Source organism: Bombina bombina, chromosome 3, assembly GCF_027579735.1.
Source record: "Bombina bombina isolate aBomBom1 chromosome 3, aBomBom1.pri, whole genome shotgun sequence".
NCBI lineage: Eukaryota > Metazoa > Chordata > Amphibia > Anura > Bombinatoridae > Bombina > Bombina bombina.
Genome location: NC_069501.1, coordinates 287,430,413 through 287,455,908, shown reverse-complemented (window position 1 = coordinate 287,455,908; position 25,496 = coordinate 287,430,413). Strand labels below are relative to the sequence as shown.

General features: G+C 38.5%; 1 protein-coding gene across 1 annotated transcript in view; it reads right to left on the bottom strand.

Annotated features, from left to right (window-relative positions):
• MTMR4 (myotubularin related protein 4) overlaps nucleotides 1-22,517 on the bottom strand; it is a 309,719-nt gene extending 287,202 nt beyond the window's left edge. Inside the window, exons 1-2 of the mRNA XM_053706345.1 lie at nucleotides 22,392-22,517; nucleotides 18,598-18,629 (exon numbers count right to left, since the gene is read on the bottom strand). Of these exons, the coding sequence (XP_053562320.1) occupies nucleotides 18,598-18,600 (3 nt within the window). The 5' untranslated portion in view covers nucleotides 18,601-18,629; nucleotides 22,392-22,517. The remainder of the gene's footprint in view (nucleotides 1-18,597; nucleotides 18,630-22,391) is intronic.
• Nucleotides 22,518-25,496: the final 2,979 nt, after the last annotated feature.

Sequence of the window (25,496 nt, the reverse complement as noted above, 5' to 3'; positions counted from 1 at the left end):
CCTCTAAAACATACAATTTTTAACCTAGGGTCAAAAAAAAGCATTGTCACCAATTGAAATCACAGTTATTTTCAAATTACAGTTTCTGCAGATATATCTCTCAATATTGTTTACGCTAATCACTACTTTAAAATTATAGTTATTAGACCTGCTGTTAGGCGGCATGCGATTGCAGTTTTCCTAGTTTATTTTAGATGCATTTGCAGACGTCTGTGCCAAGTTCAACTGTTTACTGATTAATAAGTGTAAGGAGGTTCTACATTTTCCCCCAAACTACATTGTTCAGAATTCTTTATTCCCTATAAGATATTGCAGCCTTTTCCAACATGAAAGGGGATATGCTATAACCCAGAAATGGGGAACTTTGGCACGCCAGATATTTCAAAACTACATTTCCCACGATGCTCAAATGGATTTCAGAGTGCCTTAGAATCATGGGAAATGTAGTTCTGAAACATTTGGTGCGCCAAGGTTCACCGTCACTGCTCTAACCACTGCTCTAAAACCTCTTTCGTATCCCGACATTTGCACACACATACACAACTCATGGTCCCACATTTAGCAACAATTCCCAAATTAATAAAGATATTAAAGGGACAGTCTAGTCCTAAATAAACTTTAACGATTCAGATAGTACATGTCATTTTAAACAACTTTCCAATTTACTTTTATCACCAATTTTGCTTTGTTCGCTTGGTATTCTTAGTTGAAAGCTAAACCTAGGTAGGCTCATATGCTAATTTCTTAGACCTTGAAGGCAGCTTCTTATCCAAATGCATTTTGACAGTTTTTAACCACTAGGAGTTAGTTCATGTGTGTCATATAGATAACATTGAGCTCACGCCCGCAAAGTTACAGAGGAGCCAGCACTGATTGGCTAAAATGCAAGTCTGCCAAAAGAACTGAAATAAGGGGGCAGTTTGCATAGGCTTGGATACAGGTAATCACAGAGGTAAAAAGTATATTAATATTACTGTGTTGGTTAAGCAAACCAATGGAATTGGTAATAAAAGGGATTATCTATCTTTTAAAACAATTACAAATTCTGGTGCAGACTGTCCCTTTAGCTGAAAATTCGAAAAAAAAATTGAATTTCATTTTGCATGGTTTAGAATTCTGCAGCTAAAAACAATACATAATACATTATCTAACAAAGACGACAATACAAGGAGGATATTAATTACTCACAACAAAATGGAAATAGAAACAATTACAACTGGAAGGAAGGGAATAAATGATAGATCCGATAACAGAAATTGGAGAATTACCCTCTCCAACAGATTTGACTCACAAACAGACAAAAATCAGAAAATTCTCCAGTTCCTTTTTTAGACCAATCCCCATTAAAACAAGGCACTTTGAGAAACCTGTTGGGAAATCAAAATACAATCTGGGGAATCCCAAGAGGAAAAAGAGGAAGGGAACAAAAGGGGGAAAAGCCATTAAAAAGAACCGAATAATAAAAAAGCGAACAGAGAATAAGAAAGAGATTCCAGGCATTTTCAATATAAGTCATCGGCTAAATAAAGAACAAGACATTTTTTTTTAACCAAAAGTCTAATATTTGCCCATTCTTGTTAAATGAATAAATTTGAAAAATTAATAAATGAGAATCATTTTGTACGTAAACTCATTTTAAAAATATATTTTTAAAAAACAAACAAGGTAGAGAATCAATCGAATAGATTTATGGACTCAGAGTTTAAAGCTAAATCCACCTTCTACCCAACAAATGAGAAAAGTGAATATATCAAGTTATTTGAAAAAATGGTAAAAGAAGAAGACTTGGAAAAGTTAGATGAGAATAAACCTTTGTCAAAATCTCAGTTTAAAAGGGACAGTCTACTCCAGAATTTTTATAGTTTAAAAAGATAGATAATCCGTTTATTACCATAACCAACACAGCTAATTTAATACACTTTTTACCTCTGTGATTACTTTGTTTCTAAGTCTGTGCAGACTGCCCCCATATCTCAGCTCTTTTGACAGGCATGCATTTTAGCCAAATCAGTGCAGACTCTTAAATAACTAAAGAGGAGTGAGCACAATGTTATCTATATGACACATGAACTAGCAGTGTCTAACTGTCAAAAAGAACTAAGATAAGAGGCAGTTCAATGTCTTAGAAATTAGCATATGAGCTTCCTAGGTTTAGCTTTCCACAAAAAATACCAAAAGAGCAAAGCAAATTTGATGATAAAAGTAAATTGAAAAGTTGTTTAAAATTGCATGTCCTATTGCAATCATGAATTATTCATTTTGCCTAGCCTGTCCCTTTAAGAAAAACAGAAGTTTTAAAAGAACTACAGGGCAATAAGGATATTACAATAAATCCTGAGGATAAGGGTGGTGGTATTGTGATCATGTATACCGATTTTTACTTAGAAGAGTCCAATAGATTATTAAATGACAATACCACCTATATAAAATTAAAAAACAATCCAATTAAGAGTCAAAAGGAAGAACTTAAAGGGACATTAAACACTAAATAAATGCTAGATAGATTGATGCATTCAAAGAAAAGATTAGTCCATGACAAACATGTAGATGTATTTTTTAAAGTTTCATTAGTTGTTTAAAAAGTGACAAAAACAGAATTTATGCTTACCTGATAAATTACTTTCTCCAACGGTGTGTCCGGTCCACGGCGTCATCCATAACTTGTGGGAATATTCTCTTCCCCAACAGGAAATGGCAAAGAGCACAGCAAAAGCTGTCCATATAGTCCCTCCTAGGCTCCGCCCACCCCAGTCATTCGACCGACGGACAGGAGAAAAAACAGGAGAAACCATAAGGTGCCGTGGTGACTGTAGTTAAAGAAAGAAATTCATCAAACCTGATTAAAAAACCAGGGCGGGCCGTAGACCGGACACACCGTTGGAGAAAGTAATTTATCAGGTAAGCATAAATTCTGTTTTCTCCAACATTGGTGTGTCCGGTCCACGGCGTCATCCATAACTTGTGGGAACCAATACCAAAGCTTTAGGACACGGATGAAGGGAGGGAGCCAATCAGGTTACCTAAACAGAAGGCACCACGGCTTGCAAAACCTTTCTCCCAAAAATAGCCTCCGAAGAAGCAAAAAGTATCAAATTTGTAGAATTTGGCAAAAGTGTGCAGGGAAGACCAAGTCGCTGCCTTACATATCTGATCAACAGAAGCCTCGTTCTTGAAGGCCCATGTGGAAGCCACAGCCCTAGTAGAGTGAGCTGTGATGCGTTCAGGAGGCTGCCGTCCGGCAGTCTCGTAAGCCAATCGGATGATGCTTTTTAGCCAAAAGGAAAGAGAGGTAGCAGTAGCTTTTTGACCTCTCCTCTTGCCAGAATAAACGACAAACAGAGAAGACGTTTGTCTGAAATCCTTTGTTGCTTCTAAATAGAACTTTAAAGCACAAACTACATCTAAATTGTGTAACAAATGTTCCTTCTTTGAAACTGGATTCGGACACAAAGAAGGCACAACTATTTCCTGGTTAATATTCTTGTTGGAAACAACCTTTGGAAGGAAACCAGGTTTAGTACGCAAAACAACCTTATCTGAATGGAACACCAGATAGGGCGGATTACACTGCAAAGCAGATAACTCAGAAACTCTTCTAGCAGAAGAAATAGCAACCAAAAACAGAACTTTCCAAGATAACATCTTGATATCTATGGAATGTAGAGGTTCAAACGGAACCCCTTGAAGAACTGAAAGAACTAAATTCAGACTCCAGGGAGGAGTCAAAGGTCTGTAAACAGGCTTGATCCTGACCAAAGCCTGAACAAAAGCTTGAACATCAGGCACAGCTGCCAGTCGTTTGTGTAACAAGACAGATAAAGCAGAAATCTGTCCCTTTAGAGAACTCGCTGATAATCCCTTATCCAAACCTTCTTGTAGAAAGGAAAGGATCCTAGGAATTTTGATCTTACTCCATGAGAATCCCTTGGATTCACACCAACAGATATATCTTTTCCATATTTTATGGTAAATTTTTCTAGTTACAGGTTTTCTGGCTTGTACCAGAGTATCTATTACAGAATCCGAAAACCCACGCTTAGATAAAATCAAGCGTTCAATTTCCAAGCCGTTAGCTGGAGGGAAACTAGATTTGGATGTTCGAATGGACCTTGTACTAGAAGATCCTGTCTCAAAAGGTAGCTTCCATGGTGGAGCCGATGACATATTCACCAGGTCTGCATACCAAGTCCTGCGTGGCCACGCAGGAGCTATCAAGATCACCGAGGCCCTCTCCTGCTTGATCCTGGCTACCAGCCTAGGAATGAGAGGAAACGGTGGAAACACATAAGCTAGGTTGAAGGTCCAAGGCGCTACTAATGCATCCACTAGAGTCGCCTTGGGATCCCTGGATCTGGACCCGTAGCAAGGAACCTTGAAGTTCTGACTAGACGCCATCAGATCCATGTCTGGAATGCCCCATAATTGAGTCAACTGGGCAAATATCTCCGGGTGGAGTTCCCACTCCCCCGGATGGAATGTCTGACGACTCAGATAATCCGCCTCCCAGTTTTCCACCCCTGGGATGTGGATCGCAGATAGGTGGAAGGAGTGATCCTCCGCCCATGTTGTCTGATTGGAATCTTATGAATCTGGCCTTTGCTAGTTGAGGCCAAGCCCTGAGAGTATTGAATATCGCTCTCAGTTCCAGAATGTTTATCGGGAGAAGAGACTCTTCCCGAGACCATAGCCCCTGAGCTTTCAGGGAGTCCCAGACCGCGCCCCAGCCCACTTTACTGGCGTCGGTCGTGACGATGACCCACTCTGGTCTGCGGAAGCTCATTCCCTGGGACAGGTGATCCTGGGTTAGCCACCAACGGAGTGAGTCTCTGGTCTTCTGATCTACTTGAATCACTGGAGACAAGTCTGTATAGTCCCCATTCCACTGTTTCAGCATGCACAGTTGTAATGGTCTTAGATGAATTCGCGCAAAAGGAACTATGTCCATTGCTGCAACCATCAACCCTACTACTTCCATGCACTGAGCTATGAAAGGTCGTGGAACAGAGTGAAGAACTTGACAAGCGTTTAGAAGTTTTGACTTTCTGACATCTGTCAGGAAAATCTTCATTTCTAAAGAATCTATTATTGTCCCCAAGAAAGGAACTCTTGTCGACGGAGACAGGGAACTTTTTTCTATGTTCACTTTCCATCCGTGAGATCTGAGAAAGGCCAGAACGATGTCTGTGTGAGCCTTTGCCTTTGAAAGAGACGACGCTTGTATCAGAATGTCGTCCAAGTAAGGTGCCACTGCAATGCCCCTTGGTCTTAGAACCGCTAGAAGGGACCCGAGTACCTTTGTGAAAATCCTTGGAGCAGTGGCTAGCCCGAATGGGAGAGCCACAAACTGGTAATGTTTGTCCAGAAAGGCGAACCTTAGGAACTGATGATGATCTTTGTGGATAGGAATATGTAGATACGCATCCTTTAGATCCACGGTAGTCATAAATTGACCCTCCTGGATTGTAGGTAAAATCGTTCGAATAGTTTCCATTTTGAACGATGGCACTGAGAAATTTGTTTAGGATCTTTAAATCCAGAATTGGTCTGAAAGTTCCCTCTTTTTTGGGAACTACAAACAGATTTGAGTAAAAACCCATTCCTTGTTCCACGGTTGGAACTGGGTGTATCACTCCCATTTTTAACAGGTCTTCTACACAATGTAAGAATGCCTGTCTCTTTATTTGCTTTGAAGATAAGTGAGACATGTGGAACCTTCCCCTTGGGGGTAGTTGCTTGAATTCCAGAAGATAACCCTGAGAAACTATTTCTAGTGCCCAGGGGTCCTGAACATCTCTTGCCCAAGCCTGAGCAAAGAGAGAGAGTCTGCCCCCTACTAGATCTGGTCCCGGATCGGGGGCTACTCCTTCATGCTGTTTTGGTAGCAGCAGCAGGCTTCTTGGCCTGCTTACCCTTGCATCGGTTTCCAAGCTGGTTTGGTCTGTGAAGCATTACCCTCTTGTCTAGAGGCTGCAGAGTTGGAGGCCGGTCCGTTCCTGAAATTGCGAAAGGAACGAAAATTAGACTTATTCTTGGCCTTGAAAGGCCTATCTTGTGGAAGGGCGTGGCCCTTACCCCCAGTGATGTCTGAGATAATCTCTTTCAATTCTGGCCCAAAAAGGGTTTTACCCTTGAAAGGGATATTAAGCAATTTTGTCTTGGAAGATACATCCGCTGACCAAGACTTTAGCCAGAGCGCTCTGCGCGCCACAATTGCAAACCCTGAATTTTTCGCCGCTAATCTTGCTAACTGCAAAGCGGCATCTAAAATAAAGGAATTAGCTAACTTAAGTGCGTGAATTCTGTCCATAACCTCCTCATATGGAGTCTCTCTACTGAGCGACTTTTCTAGTTCCTCGAACCAGAACCACGCTGCTGTAGTGACAGGAATAATGCACGAAATAGGTTGCAGGAGATAACCTTGCTGTACAAAAATCTTTTTAAGCAAACCCTCCAATTTTTTATCCATAGGATCTTTGAAAGCGCAATTATCCTCGATAGGAATAGTAGTGCGTTTGGCTAGTGTAGAAACTGCCCCCTCGACCTTAGGGACTGTCTGCCATAAGTCCTTTCTGGGGTCAACCATAGGAAATAATTTCTTAAATATAGGAGGGGGGACAAAAAGGTATGCCGGGCTTCTCCCACTCCTTATTCACTATGTCCGCCACCCGCTTGGATATAGGAAAAGCGTCTGGGTGCACCAGAACCTCTAGGAACTTGTCCATCTTGCACAATTTTTCTAGAATGACCAGGTTGTCACAATCATCCAGAGTAGATAGCACCTCCTTAAGCAGTGCGCGGAGATGCTCTAATTTAAATTTAAATGTCACAACATCAGGTTCTGCCTGTTGAGAAATTCTACCTGAATCAGAAATTTCCCCATCTGACAAAACCTCCCTCATGGCCACTTCAGATTGGTGTGAGGGTATGACAGAGCAATTATCATCAGCGCCCTCCTGCTCTACAGTGCTTAAAACAGAGCAATCGCGCTTTCTCTGAAATACAGGCATTTTGGATAAAATATTTGCTATGGAGTTATCCATTACTGCCGTCAATTGTTGCATAGTAACAAGCATTGGCGCGCTAGAAGTAATAGGGGTCTCCTGCATGGGCAAAACTGGTGTAGACACAGAAGGAGATGATGTAGAACTAGGTCTACTCCCTTCATCTGATGAATCATCTTGGGCAACTTTATTATCTGTGGCAGTACTGTCCTTACTTTGTTTGGACGCTATGGCACAATTATCACACAATTTTGAAGGGGGAGACACATTGGCTTCCATACATACAGAACATAGTTTATCTGAAACAGGCTTAAACTTGTCAATAAAGTACAAAAAACGTTTTAAAACAAAACCGTTACTGTCTCTTTAAATTTTAAACAGGGCACACTTTATTACTGAATATGTGAAAAACTATGAAGGAATTGTTCAAATTTAACCAAATCACCACAGTGTCTTAAAGCACTCACAGCATTGCACCCCACATTTCAGACCTTTAACCCTTAAAATGAGGAAACCGGAGCCGGTTACAGTTTTAACCCCTCTACAGTCCCAGCTACAGCCTTTGCTGCGACTTTACCAAACCCAGGGGGTATACGATACCAAATGAAGCCTTTTAGGAACCTTTTCAACTACTTTCAGACCCACACACATGCAGCTACATGTCCTGCTCTCAAAAGTAACTGCGCAGTAATGGCGCGAAAATTAGGCTCTGTCTACTACAGAGAAGGCCCTTCCTGACTGGGAAGGTGTCTAAACCAGTGCCTGACGTAAAAAAAACGTTCCCCAAAGTTTATAAAGTGTGAATTTCAACATAAAGCTGTATAAAATGCCCAAATAAAGCAATCGATCTAGCCCATAAAAGTGTCTACCAGTTTTATAGCCCATATTAAGCCCTTTATTCTGTTTGAGACTAAGAAAATGGCTTACCGGTCCCCATGAGGGGAAATGACAGCCTTCCAGCATTACACAGTCTTGTTAGAAATATGGCTAGTCATACCTTAAGCAGAAAAGTCTGCCAACTGTTTCCCCCAACTGAAGTTATCTCATCTCAACAGTCCTATGTGGAAAAAGCAAACGATTTTAGTTACTGCTGCTAAAATCATATTCCAAACAGAACTCTTCATCTTTTTCTGTTTCAGAGTAAATAGTACATACCAGCACTATTTTAAAATAACAAACTCTTCACCATCTCCGTGGAGATGCTGCTTGTTCAGCGGCAAAGAGAATGACTGGGGTGGGCGGAGCCTAGGAGGGACTATATGGACAGCTTTTGCTGTGCTCTTTGCCATTTCCTGTTGGGGAAGAGAATATTCCCACAAGTTATGGATGACGCCGTGGACCGGACACACCAATGTTGGAGAAATAAGTGTAAAGTTTTAGTGTCTATAAAACACTGGGAGCTGTCATGTTGTAACTTGTGTTACCTTCTCTGCTGTGGCCAATTAGGGACCATTATAAATAGGTCACTAGAGTGTGCAGCCCGTGGCCGGACTTTTAGCCGACGGACACTTGGCCGACGGACACTTGGCCGAAACACAAGTGGCTGTCACATAACAGTCTGGCCACGAGATAGATAGATAGATACATAGATTAGATAGATAGATCAATAGATGCAATAGATACATTTGATAGATACGATAGATAGATAGATAAATAGATAGATTTGATAGATAGATAGTTTCCCAGACAGAGAATTACAAAACGTGCGGCCTGGGACCCATGGTAAGGTTCCCAGAGGCAGTTGCGGCGCCCGAGGCTCTGATTAGAACAGAGCACTCTGGAATGTATCTGCCCTCGGCCGAAATCGGAACATTCTTTAGCTTTCTGTCTGTCAGCCAAATGTCCGTCGGCCAAATGTCTTTCTGCATTTTGTCAGGAGCACCGTGCAGCCAATGGTTGTGCTGGATTTAACAGTGTTCTGCACTTCCATTTCTAACAGGAACTGAAAAGCTCACAATTTCAGAATGGAATTACAGGCAAAGAGGACAAAATAAATAATGAAAGTATATTGCAGAGTTGTTTTATTATATATAATTTATCATTTTATATTACCATCTCAAAGTGTTTAATGACCCTTTAAGTTGTTACAAAATGCCAAATGATTAAGCATTTTAGACGGATTACATGCATACTTTTTGTTTTAAATAGAATATCCCATAATTCCCTGCTCATTTGAAGTTTAAACTAAGTGCTATTGTATTGTCTTTTCATCATGTGCCTGTTGCTGATGCAAATTTACTGGTCCTTTAAAAGGCAAAAAGATTCGGGGTTTCTTTCCCTGTAGTTTGTGTTAATCATGCAAATACAGCAATAAAACAAAAGGAGATTTTTTCAACTGACAGAAAGAAAAGTTTTAAAGGGACATTATACACTCATTTTTTATTTGCATAAATGTTTTGTAGATGATTTATATAGCCCATAAAGTTATTTTTAAAAATAAACATACAGTTTTGCTTATTTTTAAATAACATTGCTCTGATTTTCAGACTCCTAACCAAGCCCCAAAGTTTTATGTGAATACCGTCAGCTACCTTCTCCAGCTTGCTCCTGTTTGTGTAAAGGGTCTTTTCATATGTAAAAGAAGGGGGAGGGGGGAGTGTCGTATTTGCCACTTGCAGTGGGCTTTCCAGCTATCTTTTCAACAGAGCCAAACTGACAGCTTCTAAGTACGTTTTTAAACAGTTTTATATTGGATTTTTATATCAGTATCTGTGCATCTTATTCTTTATAGTAGTGTCTATTACATGCAGTTATATGAAAATGAGTGTATACTGTCCCTTTAAGAAAAGAAACTCTAAGGTGAACTGACCAAATATTATATACATCTATATAGGCCAAACCAGTCGTTGTCTAGATGGAACAATTAACATAAAACAGTCAATACTGTTCTATATCGGCACTTTAAAGAAGTACATTTAGGGGGAAATGGCAAGTTTTAAGTACTAGGGGATTAAAAATAATACAAAAAGACCAAAGAGGGGGTAATATGAAATGGAGATGAGAAGCAGAACGGATTTTTAATTTTAAGACCTTACATCCTCATGGTTTGGATATGGAATTTGATCTAAATTGCCTATTTTAGAAGAAAGATATATTATAATTTTACAATTTGGGATCATAGATTATTTTTATTTATATAATCTTTACATAAATGTTTTTGTTTTTTTTATTCCTGGATAGTAGTGTAGATGAAGCTTGTTTTCAAAGATAAGAGATTATATATATATATATATATATATATATATATATATATATATATATATATATATATATAAGCTATGTAGATGGAGGGCACTCACAGGACTTTATATAATATGTATTCTTTATTCATACTATCAATTTCACATATTAAAGAATGTCTACAGAATATATATATATATATATATATATATATATATATATATATATATATATATATATATATATATATATATATATAAACACGGAAGGGGACTGAACTCTTAGACCGGACCGCGTACACACCCCATGACCCCACAACATGCTCAGTCCTGGGTGTTCAGTGCCACTCACAAGAAGCTGTGCTGTCACCATAGGAAAAATTACAAAACAAATTACTACAACACAGAGAAAACCCTGACCTCACTAGCAAGCTCACCGCTAAGATTTAAAAGCAAAAATGGAAAGGTTAGTTACCGCATCTGGCCAAATGGGACAAGCCCAGGTACCACGTCAAGTTCCTTTCCAAAACCTGGGACCCTAAAACAGCCACACAATGCAAGCTCTCAAATCCAAACAAACTGGGAACAAGTGGGGGATTGCACCCCTAGACTGGACCAGGTACACATCCCATGACCCCGCAACATGCTCAGCCCTGGGTGCTCAGTGGCACTCACAAGAAGCTGTGCTGTCCCCAGAGTCACAGGCAGTTAACCCCAGACAGGTCTGGGTTCAAGAACCATAGGGGAAATTACAAAACAAATTACTACAACACACACTTTTATATTGTATTTTGTTAATTCAGGTCTCTTACAAATGGATTCAATACCTTCTGTTTTTATAATATTGATGTATGACTCACACTTTGTGTTCTTAAAATATGTTTATGGAAATAATGGAAAAAGTGCGGTCATAAACGATACCCCAAGGAGTTAAAGAAACTACTTCTTATATCCTGATAGTTTGATGTGGGCTACTGGGGTTGAGTATGAAGAGTAAAAGTGATTTATGGAATCCCAACACCGTTTAGTACTGCATGTATATTCCCAGTTAACTCTATTGAATGTCTTCTCTGCGTCCAGTGACAGGAAGTGAGAAGGCATTCCATTCAACGAGGCGTAATTAATCATATCTACTATCTTGCGGACATTATCTGGGGCTTCTCGAGTCTTTACAAACATGAGTGCGTTTAACGATTTCTATACGGCACCCTGTTAACTTTGCCAACCGCAGCAGGAGATAAATACAACAAAATCATTTACTATACACAGAGTTTATATGTCTCCCACATTGTTATCTAGATGCCGGAACGGAGTATATATTGCAGACAACACTAAACTGTGCAGTAGGACAAAAATAACACCACGCTAATTTTGCCAATTGCTTCTACTGCGCATGTGTGCGGTCAGCATCTGCACAGTTTAGTGTTGTCTGCAATATATACTCAGTCCAGGCATCTAAATACCAATGTTAAATACCAATGTGGGAGACATTTAAACTCAGTATACAGTAAATGATGATTGTGTTGTATTTGTTATCTCCTGCAGTGGTTTGCAAAGTTAGTGGGGTGCAGTATAGAAATAGTTAAAAATTGTGTGCATGCCCGTTGGAAAGTCACCTCATTGGAAGAAGAGCACTGTGCCGTGAGAGGCTGGAGGCTCTAACTTTGGAGAGCTGTTGTGGCACAGACAGGGTAAGTTTAGCACCCTTTTTTTAAATAAATGATCACTTTAAACTTAACATTATTTTTAGTGATGGTAAATGTTTTAAGTGTATCATTCTGTCTAGCAAGTATTTAGTGTTTAATGTCTCTATACAGTATGTATCTTCAAATAGATACATACACACATGCCTACAAGGTAGTTGTAATATGTTCAACTTTATTCAAGTAAAGCTTTAAGCACATGGTAAAGGTGTGCTTCAAAATGTCACTAAATAAGTTATGAAAACATTTAATTGAGAAGAGAGAAAATTTAGAATGTGGCACAAATTAACTGGTCTAATGCTCAGATTAAGGAACTTTGATACTTGGGAAATGATTAACCTATTCACTGTAGAATTATCACAGAGCCTTCCACATACTTGGTATTTTTTCTGTTATGTGGTGTATTCACTTTAGAAAGTGAATAACCCAAAGAATGTTACTGCCCCATTTAGAGAACCCCCAAATGTGTTATGCAATAGGTCTGTGAAAACACTGAACTGTACTAAAAAAGGAATTTGCTTTCATGATAGCCTGAACAATATGAAGAACTGATGAAGAACGTTAATGACTGACAAATCAAGGTTGTAGCATGATCAAAAGTACACTCTAAACTTCTCTCTCATGCACATAAAAAGAGCAACAAATATTTTAAAAGAAAAACTCTGTTTACATTTAAATGAGACTAGAAGGCAACACCTGTTGAGTTCCTAGATACTCACTGCTCACTGGCTAACAGGGACGACTCCCACAAAACAAAACTGTGTCATCTCTCTAATACTTTCCCAAACAAACATTAATAGTAATTATGGTACTACGTCACAGAGTACTACCCTGTTGACATAGTACCTAGGTCCAACCTTCTTGCTCATGCTGCATGTCCCCACTGTCAGAAGGCATCTGACTTCATATGGTAAGGAAGAAATGGCCGATCGCCACTCTGTGCCACTGTCTGTATTGGCTTGCGATGATGCCATGAGAAGAAAGGAGGAAGGCGGGCAGCGCATCACAGGGGAAAATACACAATATAAATATTAAGAAATAGACACACAAAAAAAAATAATAACTATAACCCGGGTACCGGCAAACAGCTGCCAGTACCCAAGATGGTGGCTTCTAGAGATATGGGGGAGGGTTAGAGACCGGTTTGGGAGGTATCAGGAAAATGGGAGGGTTGAGGAGGAATCCTTACAGTGAAAAAAAAAAAAAAAACCCACTAATAAATTTAAAAAAATAATAATAAAAAAAAAAAAAATGTAAAGACTGTTTGCCAGTACCTAAGATGGTAGTGACCAGTGGGGGGAGGCAGGGAAGAAAACTGTTTGGGAGGGATCAGGGAGTGGAAGGGTAATATCAACACTACAGCTAAAATTAACCTTACAAGCTACCCGATTAAACCCTGTTGGGAATATTAGAAGTGCAGTGCATAGCTGCAATTAGCAGCCATCTAAAAAGCAATAGCAAAGCCATGAATGTCAGCTTTGGGCAAGTTTTTCAATACAATTCTGAAGGGGTTAAATGGATATGAAACCCAAAAAAAAAAAAAAAAATCTTTTATAATTCAGATAAAGAATGTAATTTTAAACTACTTTCCAGTTTACTTTATTTTTTCTCTCTCTTGGTATACTTTGTTAAAAAGCATACCTAAGTTGGCCCACTGATTAGTGGCTGGACCTTTATACCTCCTGTGTTAAGCTACCTCCCAGTAGTGCACTGTTGCTCCTTTAAAAAAAGAATACTAAGAGACAGAAGTAAATTGAATAACAGAGCACATCATTTTTAGCAAATTTTAACTTTATTTCTATCTCAATCATGAAAAAAAATATGTCCCTTTAAGCTAAAACTATTTATTGTTTATTACACAAATTATTAATAAATAAAAGGGATAGGAAAGTCAAAATTAAGCTTGCATGATTCAGATAGAGCATGTGATTTTAAGACACTTAAATTCTATTTTCTATATATTCTATATACTTCTATTTTCAAATGTTCTTTGCTCTCTTGGAATCCCTTGTTGAAAAAGAATATGCACATATCCTACACTAATTGGACCTAGCTACTGATTGGTGTCTGCAAACATTTGTCTCTTGTGATTGGCTAACTAGATGTGTTCAGCCAGTAGTGCAATGCTGCTACTTCAGCAAAGGATAAAAAGAGAATGAAGCAAATGCGAGAATAGAAATAAATTGGAGAGAGATTTGCTGTTTTAGCAAAGTTTTAATGGATTATCCATATTTATTTTTCGGTCTCTTAATTAAGATACAAAACAAGAAATATGTACACAAAATATAAATAAAAAAACAACCATTACAATCGTTGTGTATACCGGTATAGTGTTCCCATAGCAACCATTATCAACAAATACATTGTGCAATATTAAAATCAAAAACTAAATTAATACAATTTCAATATTGCACAGTGTATTTGTTGATAATGGCTGCTATGGCAACACTATACCGGTATACACAACAATCAAGGTTCTATGTTTATTATTTGACACATTATTGACAACACATATAACATTTGCTGTAAACATGTATTAAAGGGCCACTGTAAGTAAATATTTTCTATGCCTGTTACTAACTAACTACCCCAAATACACTTTTTATCAATAGCATTTCATTAACATATCTCTACCGTATGTCAGAAATCTTGTCTGCAAATTTAATTGTTTTCCAAACCCACTCCGTGGGTATCCTTTGCTCTGTACCAATCCGTTTACAATACCTAGGTTTCAAAATGGCGCTTTAAAGACAAAGTTATTGGTTTAAGTATTTTGAACACGCAGTGCTGAAAATAGTGGGCAGGATAACGTGACATCATCGGCGAATAAAAGATAACTTTTATAACGTTATGAAACTTCGTTTTGGAGAAAATATAGGTCAGTAGGTTTTAATTAATGTTTATTAACTTTAATATGTTAGTTGTTTAGCTTAAAAATTATAACAGAAAGTAATCCTTTAATTGATTGTTGCTGAATTTTATTCCGTTTGATATGGATGAATGTATAATAGCATGTTTGTGTTCTAGCACTGTTTGTTTGGTCCCACAATGATTTGGAAGGGGTATGTACACTATTTTATGGAATGCACTATAAATGTGCGATTTGACTTCACTTGTATTGTTCTGATGAAGGGGATGTAAACTTCCCCATAACGTTAATTACATTTTAGCTTTTTGGTATCCGAAAATTCCTGAGAGTGCATTTTATTGCGGTTATATGAAATTACATAAGCTGATATTTGGTGGGAAGATCTGCTGACTGGAATACAGTGCAGCACAACGCACTAATCTTCTGCTTGTGGAACTTTCTGCAATATATGACTGCTATCTTTGAAATGGAAGTGCATGCAATAACTATCTATTTGGAGTTCTACATACTAACAAACCCATTTTTTTTTCATGGTTTAGAAATAGCAGGCAATATTAAACAACTTTCCAATTTACTTCTATTATCTAATTTGCTTCATTCTCTTGATATCCTTTGTTGAAAAGCATATTTAGATAGGCTCAGTAACAACTGATTGGTGGTTGCACATAGATAACTCGTATGATTGGCTCACCCATGTGTGCATTACTATTTCTTCAACTAAGTATATGTGAAGAATGAAGCAAATTAAATAATAAAAGTAAATTGGAAAGTTGTTTAAAATTGTATTCTCTATCTGAATCATGAAAGAAAATGTTTGGGTTTAAGGTCCCTTTAAAAAGGGATATAAAACCCAAATTTTTTTATTTCATGATTCAGGTAGAGCATGCAATTTAAAGCAACTTTCTAATTTACTCATATTATCAATGTTTCTTCATTATCTTGGTATGTTTATTTGGGGGGGAAAAACAGGAATGTAAGCTTAGGAGTCGGGCTAATTTTGGTTCAGCACCTGGTAGCTCTTGCTGATTGGTGGCTACATTTAGCCAATCAGCAAATGCTACCCAGGGGCTGAACCAAAAATGGACCGGCTCCTAAGCTTAGATTCCTGCCTTTTCAAATAAACATACCAAGGGAACAAAGAAAAAATGATAATAGGAGTAAATTGAAAAGTTGCTTAAAAGTGCATAATCTATCTGAATCATGAAAGAAAAAATGCAGGCTTCATATTCATTTAACGACCAGCGCCGTACCCTGTACGTTGCTGCAGTCCTGGGCTTCTCTCTGCCGGGATCTCGCTCAAAATAGCGAGATCTCGCTATTTCTGCATGCCCCATGAGTGAGGCACTGCAGAAATAGATTTGCAGAGTGTGGCCCTCTCTGCATCGTACAGCGGTGGTGTCGATCGTTGGTGGATGGGAGTGTAATGAGGGAGGTGGGGGGGCGCCCCTTCGCTGGAGGAGGCGGGAGTGGGTGGGACCGCTATGCCACACGTTAGGGGGAAGGAGGGAGGAAGGACAATAAGGAGGATCCCATGTGAGATCCATTGAGGGAAAGGGATCTGGGAGGGGGCAGCTACACTACAGGGAAAAAAAAGGGTATTTTAATTTTTTTTCTAAAAAGTTGCCTAACTTGCTGCAAACTGGGTACTGGCAGCTGCCAGTACCTAAGATGGTGGCAAACAGGTAGAGGCTAAGAGAGCTGTTTGGGGAGGGTGGGGCAATAATACACAGCAGAAAACCTAAAAAAAAAACATTTATTTTAGTACTGGCAGACTTTCTGCCAGTACTTAACATGGGGGTGACCTTTGGGGGGTGGGGGAGGGAAGAGAGCTGTTTGAGAGGAGTCAGGGAGGGATCAGGGGGTGGGTTGTGTCAGGTGTGAGACTGATCTCTACACTAAAGCTAAAATTAACCCTACAAGCTACCTAATTAACCCCTTCACTGCTGGGCATAATACAAGTGTGGTGCGCAGCGGCATTTAGCGGCCTTCTAATTACTGAAAAGCAATGGCAAAGCCATATATGTCTGCTATTTCTGAAAAAAAGGGGATCCCAGAGAAGCATTTACAACCATTTGTGCCATAATTGCACAAGCTGTTTGTAAATAATTTCAGTGAGAAACCTAAAATTGAGAAAAAGTTTAACGATTTTTTTTATTATTATTTGATCGCATTTAGCGGTGAAATGGTGGCATGAAATATACCAAAATGGGCCTAGATCAATACTTTGGATTGTCTGCTAAAAATATATATAGTTTTGATAGGTAAATATAAAAAAAGGCTCTATTTCTGTTTAAATGTAGTGATGACAAAAATGCTCTGGTCTTTTAGGGAAGTTTTTGTCTGAAATGCCCGGTCCTTAAAGGGGTTAAAGAAACATTGTACACTAGATTTTTCTTTGCATAAATGTTTTATATAGCCCATCTGGGAGTTTTTTTGTAAAAATTGAAAGTTTTGCTTATTTTTAAATAACATTGTGCTGATTTTAAGACTCCTAACCAAGCCCCAATGTTTTAGATGTATACAGATGTCTGCAGATTTCTGCCAGCTCCTGTTTGTCTAATTGGTCTTTTTATATGCAGGAAAGGGGGTCTGTTTTTCCCGCTTTCCCAGACCATTTCAGAGGGTGACCTAGCCTAACCTTTTCAACAACACTAAATTGGGAGGTTCGAAGTAAATTTTTAAAAAGGTTTTATACTGAATTTTTATATCCGTATCTGTTAATATTCTTCTTTAGTAGTGTCTATTACATGCTGTTATATGCAAATTGGTGTATACTGTCCCTTTAAATAGACCAGCAAGTTCCAACCTCAGAAAATAAGAGTTGCCATGGTTAGAGTGACAACAACAATAAATCAAAGTGTCAAGAAACATAATTACAATAAAAGTCAAATATGTACAAAAAAAGAAAGGAAAAAAAAAAAAAAAGGAATATCATGCTACTTAAGTTTGTATGGTTGAGTGCATTATGAAGAAAACTATAAACAATTTTGTATGCCCCCTGAGGGGATTATGTGTGAAAATTTTTCTATAGCCCACAATAAACATCAGATTAGTGCCGCATTAGCAGTGATCACAGTGATTGGCAAGCGGTTAATGATAAAGTTATATATGTCTGCTTCACAGTGTTAGCGCACATAATGTGTTCAATCAGACATATACAGACTACTTACGGATTGACTGTGTTAAATTAGGCAATAAAAAAAATGCAGGATGTCTGGAGAGGGTGGATCTAAGAGGCACCAGTGCTACATCATAGAACCAGAAGACAACCATAAGGGAGGATCTCAGTAAAGGGCATAATATGGGATCCAGCAATGGGCACATGGCTAATTAAAATACAAGGAGGAGCCAGCAAAGCAAAATTAAACATTCATTATTCAGATATAGAGCATGCAATTTTAAAAAACTTTCCAATTTACTTCCATTAACAAAATGTGCACAGTCTTTTTATATTTACAATTTTAAGTCACCAGCTCCTACTGAGCATATGCAAGAATCCACAGAATATAGGTATATGCATTTGTGATTGGATGATGGCTGTCACATGGTACAGGAGGAGTGGAAATAAACAAAATTTGAAATTTGTCAGAAAAAAAAAAAATCTCATTTGAAGTTCAGACTAGGTGCTATTGCAATGTCTTTTTATCATGCATTTGTTGATTATGCAAATCTACTTGTTTACTGGTCCTTTAAATATAAGCTAATATCTAGTGACTGGACATATGAACACTTGTGTGTCACGGGGGTATGTCCAAGTGTATTTAAAAGCAGCAACAAACAGAAGTCTAATCAAGGGAATGAGTACGTGGAAATAGAATTGTAGCATAACATTTTAGGATACTTACCATAATGTGGATCTTCTCAATCAAAACAGAACCTAGTATAGGGAAAGACAAAGAACAAACAAACATTAGGTACAGATACTGCACAGCTGTTCTTGGAACATTTAGATAACAAATCCAGATGTCGATTATTCAGTAATCATTTTAGAAAAGAATTTGGCTATAGAAAAACAAAAGTAAACAAAAATGAATTATGAAATGTACTTTAACAAATATATATATAATATATATATATATATATATATATATATATATATATATATATTATATGAAATGGCTCAGAAAGTAAGCCTCAGGATTGTAATCCTGATATAAAGACAGGGAATACAGCACTCTTTTTAGAAAAAAACACGCTCAATTCAATCATAATTTCAAAAGGTGAGTTTTAATGGTGGGACGGCAAACTCCCCACATCCTGGAAATACAAACACAAGCCAGAAAATAATAATCACAAATGCAAAAAAAGAGATTACAAGTGAATGGGAATAAATAGTAAACCCTGCAATCACAATAATGGGCCTGACCGGTCAGGTGTGCATGCTTCTGCAATAGTGTAGGTTATTAAACAGTTAAACATGGTACAACTTATGCTAAACAGACAAATTCTGTAGCTATGATAAAGGAAGGGCTTTCATGTATTTAAATGGCTATCAATTATATGGATCCTCGCCGGTCCCCTCAGTCTAACTACACCCGGCTGCTCACAGCACCCCTTTTCCGGGGTATAAATGCTTGGCAGGTTTTTAAATGGGATCTAAGTAGACTGAAGAAAGAAACCAGCGGATCTATATCATGTCACAGAGGATTCAATCCTAACAAAATGAAAACATAGGACTTCGTATATACTGGATACAATGTTACAAAATACCCATGAACTCGAAACAAAGTATGATGTCAAGCATGTTAATAGCAAGCATAGTCCAAAGTAAGCTTTAGAGCAAAATCATCAGACAGGCAAAGTTGTCAGCAATCCAATGTACTGAATGAAATACAAGATATAGTTTATATATATATATATATATATATATATATATATATATATATATATATATATATATATATATATATATATATATCATATGAGGTGAGGAAGTGCCTAAGAGTATGAAACTCTATTAGCATGTAATTTTAAGACACTTAAATTTACTTTTGTTATTTTGGTATTTGGTCTTTGCTGAATAGGAATATGGACATATGAGCTAGCTAGTGATTGGTGTCTACACACATAGCTTTTGTAATTTATTTCAATGTGATGAGCTAGCTCCAAGTAATGCATTTCTGCTCTAGAACTGACTTTAACTATCTGTTTTTGCAAGGGTTAAACATACTGTTATATACTAGCAATAGTACTATAAAATATTAAAGGGATTCTGAACCCATTTTTTTTTCAGTCATGATTCAGAGACATCATGCAATTTTAAACAACTTTATAATTTACGCGAATTATCAATTTTTCTTTGTTCTCTTGGTATCTTTATTTGAAAAAGCAGGGATGTAAAGCTTACCAGCCAGACCATTTTTGGTTCAGCATCCTGGATAGCACTTGCTGATTGGTGGGTACATTTAGCTGATAAGCGTAAAATTAGAAAGTTGCTTAAAATTGCATGCTGTATCTGAATCATGAAAGAAAAAAAAAATGGGTTCAGAATCCCTTCAAAGCATTTTCTTTTTGCACTTTCACAAGCTCAGCATGTAAGCATTGCTTTGTCAGTGCTACAATGCGTGTTAAGCTTTGCAACTATAAATGAAACATTTATCCTTAAAGCAAACAAACATAAAATGTATTTACAAAAGGTGTTGAACATTTGCTGCATCTCTCAACAGTAGGAAGTACATACTGTATAGGTCATTTTTCAAGGGAGTTGTTTGTAAGCATCTAAACTCACCCAGCGACAAAATCTATCATGCACACGTTAAATGTTTAAACAGATAAGTTAAAGCGGTTTATTTTTATTGAAAATTAAAAGAATGTGCATCTGCAGGGGCAAACTACTGATAATGAACACACACACACCACTTTTGCTAAAAAAAAAAAAAAAAAACAAGTCTCGCTAGTATAAAACCAAAAATATTTACCAAATTTTTTTTTTTAAATACAACAAAAAAAAAGCTTTATACGTCCCTTTACATAGAGCAAATGTTTCACAAGAACAGAAGGCAAGCAACATAAAGGACAGTTTATGCTTATATGCAGTTTCTTTTTAAATCTGTTGGCGCACTACAAATATCTGATAATAATGAGAAGTATCAGAACACTTCTGTAATAATCCCATCCCCAATCAGTGTATTAGCCTCCTAAATATTTTTTTTTCTAAATCTGGTTATATTGAATGTGTTTATTATACTTGCATTGCTTATTTTTAAGATATATCACTCTTCTGTAGCCAAAACAGAAGTGGTGTGGTTGTTCCATAAAACATCTGACGTGTCTACATAAAGATGCATTATGCTTCTAAAGGAGAAAAAAAAAATCATTCTTAACGCCTGACAAAAGACTTCAGTACCCCTGGAATACTATTTTCTATCCATTTGTATAAAATGTTATTTTCCTACATGCACCAAAACATTGAAGGAACCTTAACCCCTTCGATGCGCATGATGTACTATGCTCGTCATGCACATGGCAGCCTCTGGGCGCATGACAAACCCCTTTTTCTCATGCAGGGGGCTTGCCGATCAAACACTGTTTTTGCCGATCCCCCACACTACAGGCCATGATTGTTGATAGCCTTGTTGGCGGCAATCCCAGGCTTCATGGGAGTGCCGGTGACATCACCACGTGGTGACATCACAAAAAAGCAAAACAAGAAAGCTCAGTTAGCTGGATGAATCTCAGCTCCCTTCGCAGCTACAAATCTCCAAAACCTCTCAAATCGTGGTCTTGGAATTGTAGCACAAAGATGATGTCTTAGAAATAAAGAAAAAAAATGGGGATTTGCTTGTGAATGTTACATTATTTGTGCAGTAAAAAAAAAAAAAAAATCTGGTTTGTCTAGAAACCCCTAATGACGTTTATTATTTAGGAGACAAGTCCCTCTCTTAAAAAAAATAGTCAGGTGATCACCTTGAAAGAAAAAAGTGCTTTTATTTTTGTACTAATCTATATTATAAACCAAAAAAAGCCCTTATGGACCTCTATTTAAAATGTGGCTATCGTTGCTGACAATTTAGTAAGGTGATTCAAGTAACAGCTGTGGTCACTGGGTCATTTTCAATATTACTTACTAAAAGCTACACAAAAAGTATAAAAAAAAATGTTTACAGTTTTTGCTACAGCTATCTCACATGCCATGAATTATAAATATAATAATGACATTATCTGCTTGGCCTGCTGAGAAAAGAAAACAACAATATATAATGTGTGTGGGTCTTACAATCAATTTTAAATGTAGGTAGCAAAAAAACTCAAAATTGGCTCAACACTGGGTACAAAAAAGGCTAAGCAGCAAAATGGTTAATTACAAAACCGTAGGTGATCCCAAAAGCTAGCTACAAACACGCTAATCAGTTGTCAATAATTACAAATGCACTAACCACGCCCCTTCAAGCTATTCTTCATAATGCAACCTTAGGCCAAATGCATATAACACACGTTATATAGAGACTACGTAAATAAATAACTAAACAGGTTATATTAATACTAATACTGAAAGACACCATTAATAAAAAAAGGTTTAACGAGTTAAAGTGCCTAAAAAGGGTCTCAACCCTGGCCGGCTTTGCACTGACACTTTACATAAATTTGCAGCAGCTAAAGACACTGCAAATGTATTAATATCTAGAGCACCGATTCCTACCTTGCGCTGAAATGTGATCACTGACGGTCGATACTATTTTTCTGGTATTTTCCCTAAAGTGTATCTCTGCATACTTATCTCTCCCTTTCTGATTACTTCCTGGTACCGAGTCGCGATACAATGACATCATTATTGTCACCGTTTCCCCGCCTCATACGTGATGTGATGCATGTAGGTGTGTACCCCAGACCCGCCCAGCATACGTCACGTGGTCTCCACATACATTTACACGACAATATCCATAGGAACGTGTAGGGTGAGAGTCGGGTTTTGTGTTTACATAAGGCAAACGCCATAATGTCCAGCCCAGGACATATTTAGTCATACAAATTATATTCTAAATAGTTTCAAAGAGTAAGAATGATTGCCATTTAGAATTATAAGATGATTGTGTGTGATATTTAGTAGTCTTGAAGTACTATACCCATGCATTGCAGCACAAAACGTTTATGATTTTAAATCAATTTAAAAAATTATAACTAATGCAAGAGAGGTTGAAGAGGGGGTAAAATCTTAGTTTAGCGTTCTAAATGATTTTCTCAGCCATATTTCATTATTTTCCTACAAAAATTGGCGTGGGGGTTCAGATGAGGGCTACCAACAATGCTGCAATGTGCGGTGATCTGTCCCTTTAAGACTCTGTGCGCAGGTGTCGAGCTGCCCTTTAAGGTTGCGCTGGGTGCACATTGCGGTAATCTGTCCCTTTAAGGCTCTGTGCGCAGGTTTCGAGCTGCCCTTTAAGGTTGCGCTGCATGCACATTATGGTGATCTGTCCTTTTAAGGCTCTTTGCGCAGGTGTCAAGCTGCTCTTTAAGGTTGCGCTGCGTGTACATTATGGTGATATGTCCCTTTAAGGCTCTGTGCGCAGGTGTCGAGCTGCCCTTTAAGGTTGCGCTGTATAAACATTACTGCAATCTGTCCCTATAAGACTGTGTGCGTGTTGTGCTAGTTGACCCTTTCAAGGCTGTGTGGTTTTTTTGTCTGTCCCTTTAAGACTGTGTGACCAGGTGCTATCCTGCCCTTTAAGGCTGTGTGAACATTATTTCCTCAGCAGTTTGTACAGTTGTTACTGACAGGGCTGCTTTAAGTGTCTGTGTACAGTAAACAGTTACAATTGTATAAAAACCTGTAGGCTGAGGGTTTGATACAATGTATCCATGTAGGTGAGCAGAGCTGGCTGGCTGTGGAAAGTCTATGGGGAAAACAGGGACTTTACACCCCAAAATAGGGCTCCTCTTTTTGTTCCTGGAGACACAAACATTGCAGCATTGTTGGTAGCCCTCATCTGAACCCCCACGCCAATTTTTGTAGGAAAATAATGAAATATGGCTGAGAAAATCATTTAGAACGCTAAACTAAGATTTTACCTGAAGAGGGTCATTGCTGTGAAGATGATATCATTGAGCTTTGCTTCAGCTATATTTTTCGCACATTAGTTTTCTGGATTCCTGCCACTAACACTTCTCAACCATACCAAATCATGTGGGATTGTCACAGGAATTTGGGAGGTCTTGCCCACTTCCCAGTGCCTCAGTTTAAGACCTCACAACTGTCCCTATTTGAGAATGACAGTCCCTAATTCTGAGTTCCCCCTGAGACAGCCAATGTGTCCCTCTACAGAATTTCCCTTAGCCCCACCCATGAAACACCCAGAAACATTGACAATCCCGGCCACTAATCACCCATGATCCCTCCCAACACGGCTCCACCTACTAAATGGTGACCGGCTCCTATCAACCACAAATGGTGGGAGGTATGTCAGAGACTTCCCTGTTTAGTCCCTGGCATGCCTAGGTCTCACTCACAATTAGGCGAGATCCCACTCCTAACACATACCCCCCAACTGCCCCATGCATTAAATTCTATTGGGCCCATACTCAGAAGCAGCTGGCTTTTCTCTACCAGGGTTAAATACCTGTTAGATTCCTTGTGGAAAAGGAATGGTGTGTGGGTTAAGCAGGTGTAAGAAAGCTGTATACCCTCAGACCTCAGGTAATGGTGACCTCTAACCTCTGGCTGTCATGACTTCTAACCACTGGTAATAATACTAGCATGCCTTCAGTTTTATAGGATAAGCAGTGCTTACACCAGGGTAACGAACAGTGGCAGCCTCAGACTGCCAGCTAATGTGCTTGCCAACCCCAGGACCCCATACAATGAATTACAGATACCCATATATGATGTAGTGTGTGTATGTCTATCTGTATCTATAAATGTGTGTGTATCTGCATGTATACGTGTAAGCTATGTAGTGTGTATCCATGTATAAATGTATGCTGTGTAGTTTGTGTGTGTATCTGCATGTTTAAGTGTATACTATGTAGTGTCTGTATCTGCATGCCCCAAAGAAAACTGCGCTTTTGCCTGTAAAAGAAAAATACAACCCCCCCAACATTAAAACCCACCACCCACATACCCCTACTCTAACCCAAACCCCCTTAAAATAACCTAACACTAATCCCCTGAAGATCATCCTACCTTGAGTCGTCTTCACTCAGCCGCGCAGCGATGGAACCGAAGAGGAGATCCGGAGCGGCAGAAGTGATCCTCCAAGGGGCGCTGAAGAAATCTTCCATCCGATGAAGTGATCCTCCAGGCGGCGCTGAAGAAGTCTTCCATCCGGGCGATGTCATCTTCCAAGCGGGGTCTTCAATCTTCTTTCTTCAGGATCGATCTTCATCCCGCCGACGCGGAACATCCTTCTTTCCCGACGGACTACCGACGAATGAAGGCTCCTTTAAGGGACGTCATCCAAGATGGCATCCCTTCAATTCCGATTAGCTGATAGGATTCTATCAGCCAATCGGAATTAAGGTAGGAAAAATCTGATTGGCTGATTGAATCAGCCAATCAGATTGAGCTCGCATTCTATTGGCTGATCGGAACAGCCAATAGAATGCGAGCTCAATCTGATTGGCTGATTCAATCAGCCAATCAGATTTTTCCTACCTTAATTCCTATTGGCTGATAGAATCCTATCAGCCAATTCGGAATTGAAGGGACGCCAACTTGGATGACGTCCCTTAAAGGAGCCTTCATTCGTCGGTAGTCCGTCGGGAAAGAAGGATGTTCCGTGTCGGCGGGATGAAGATCGATCCTGAAGAA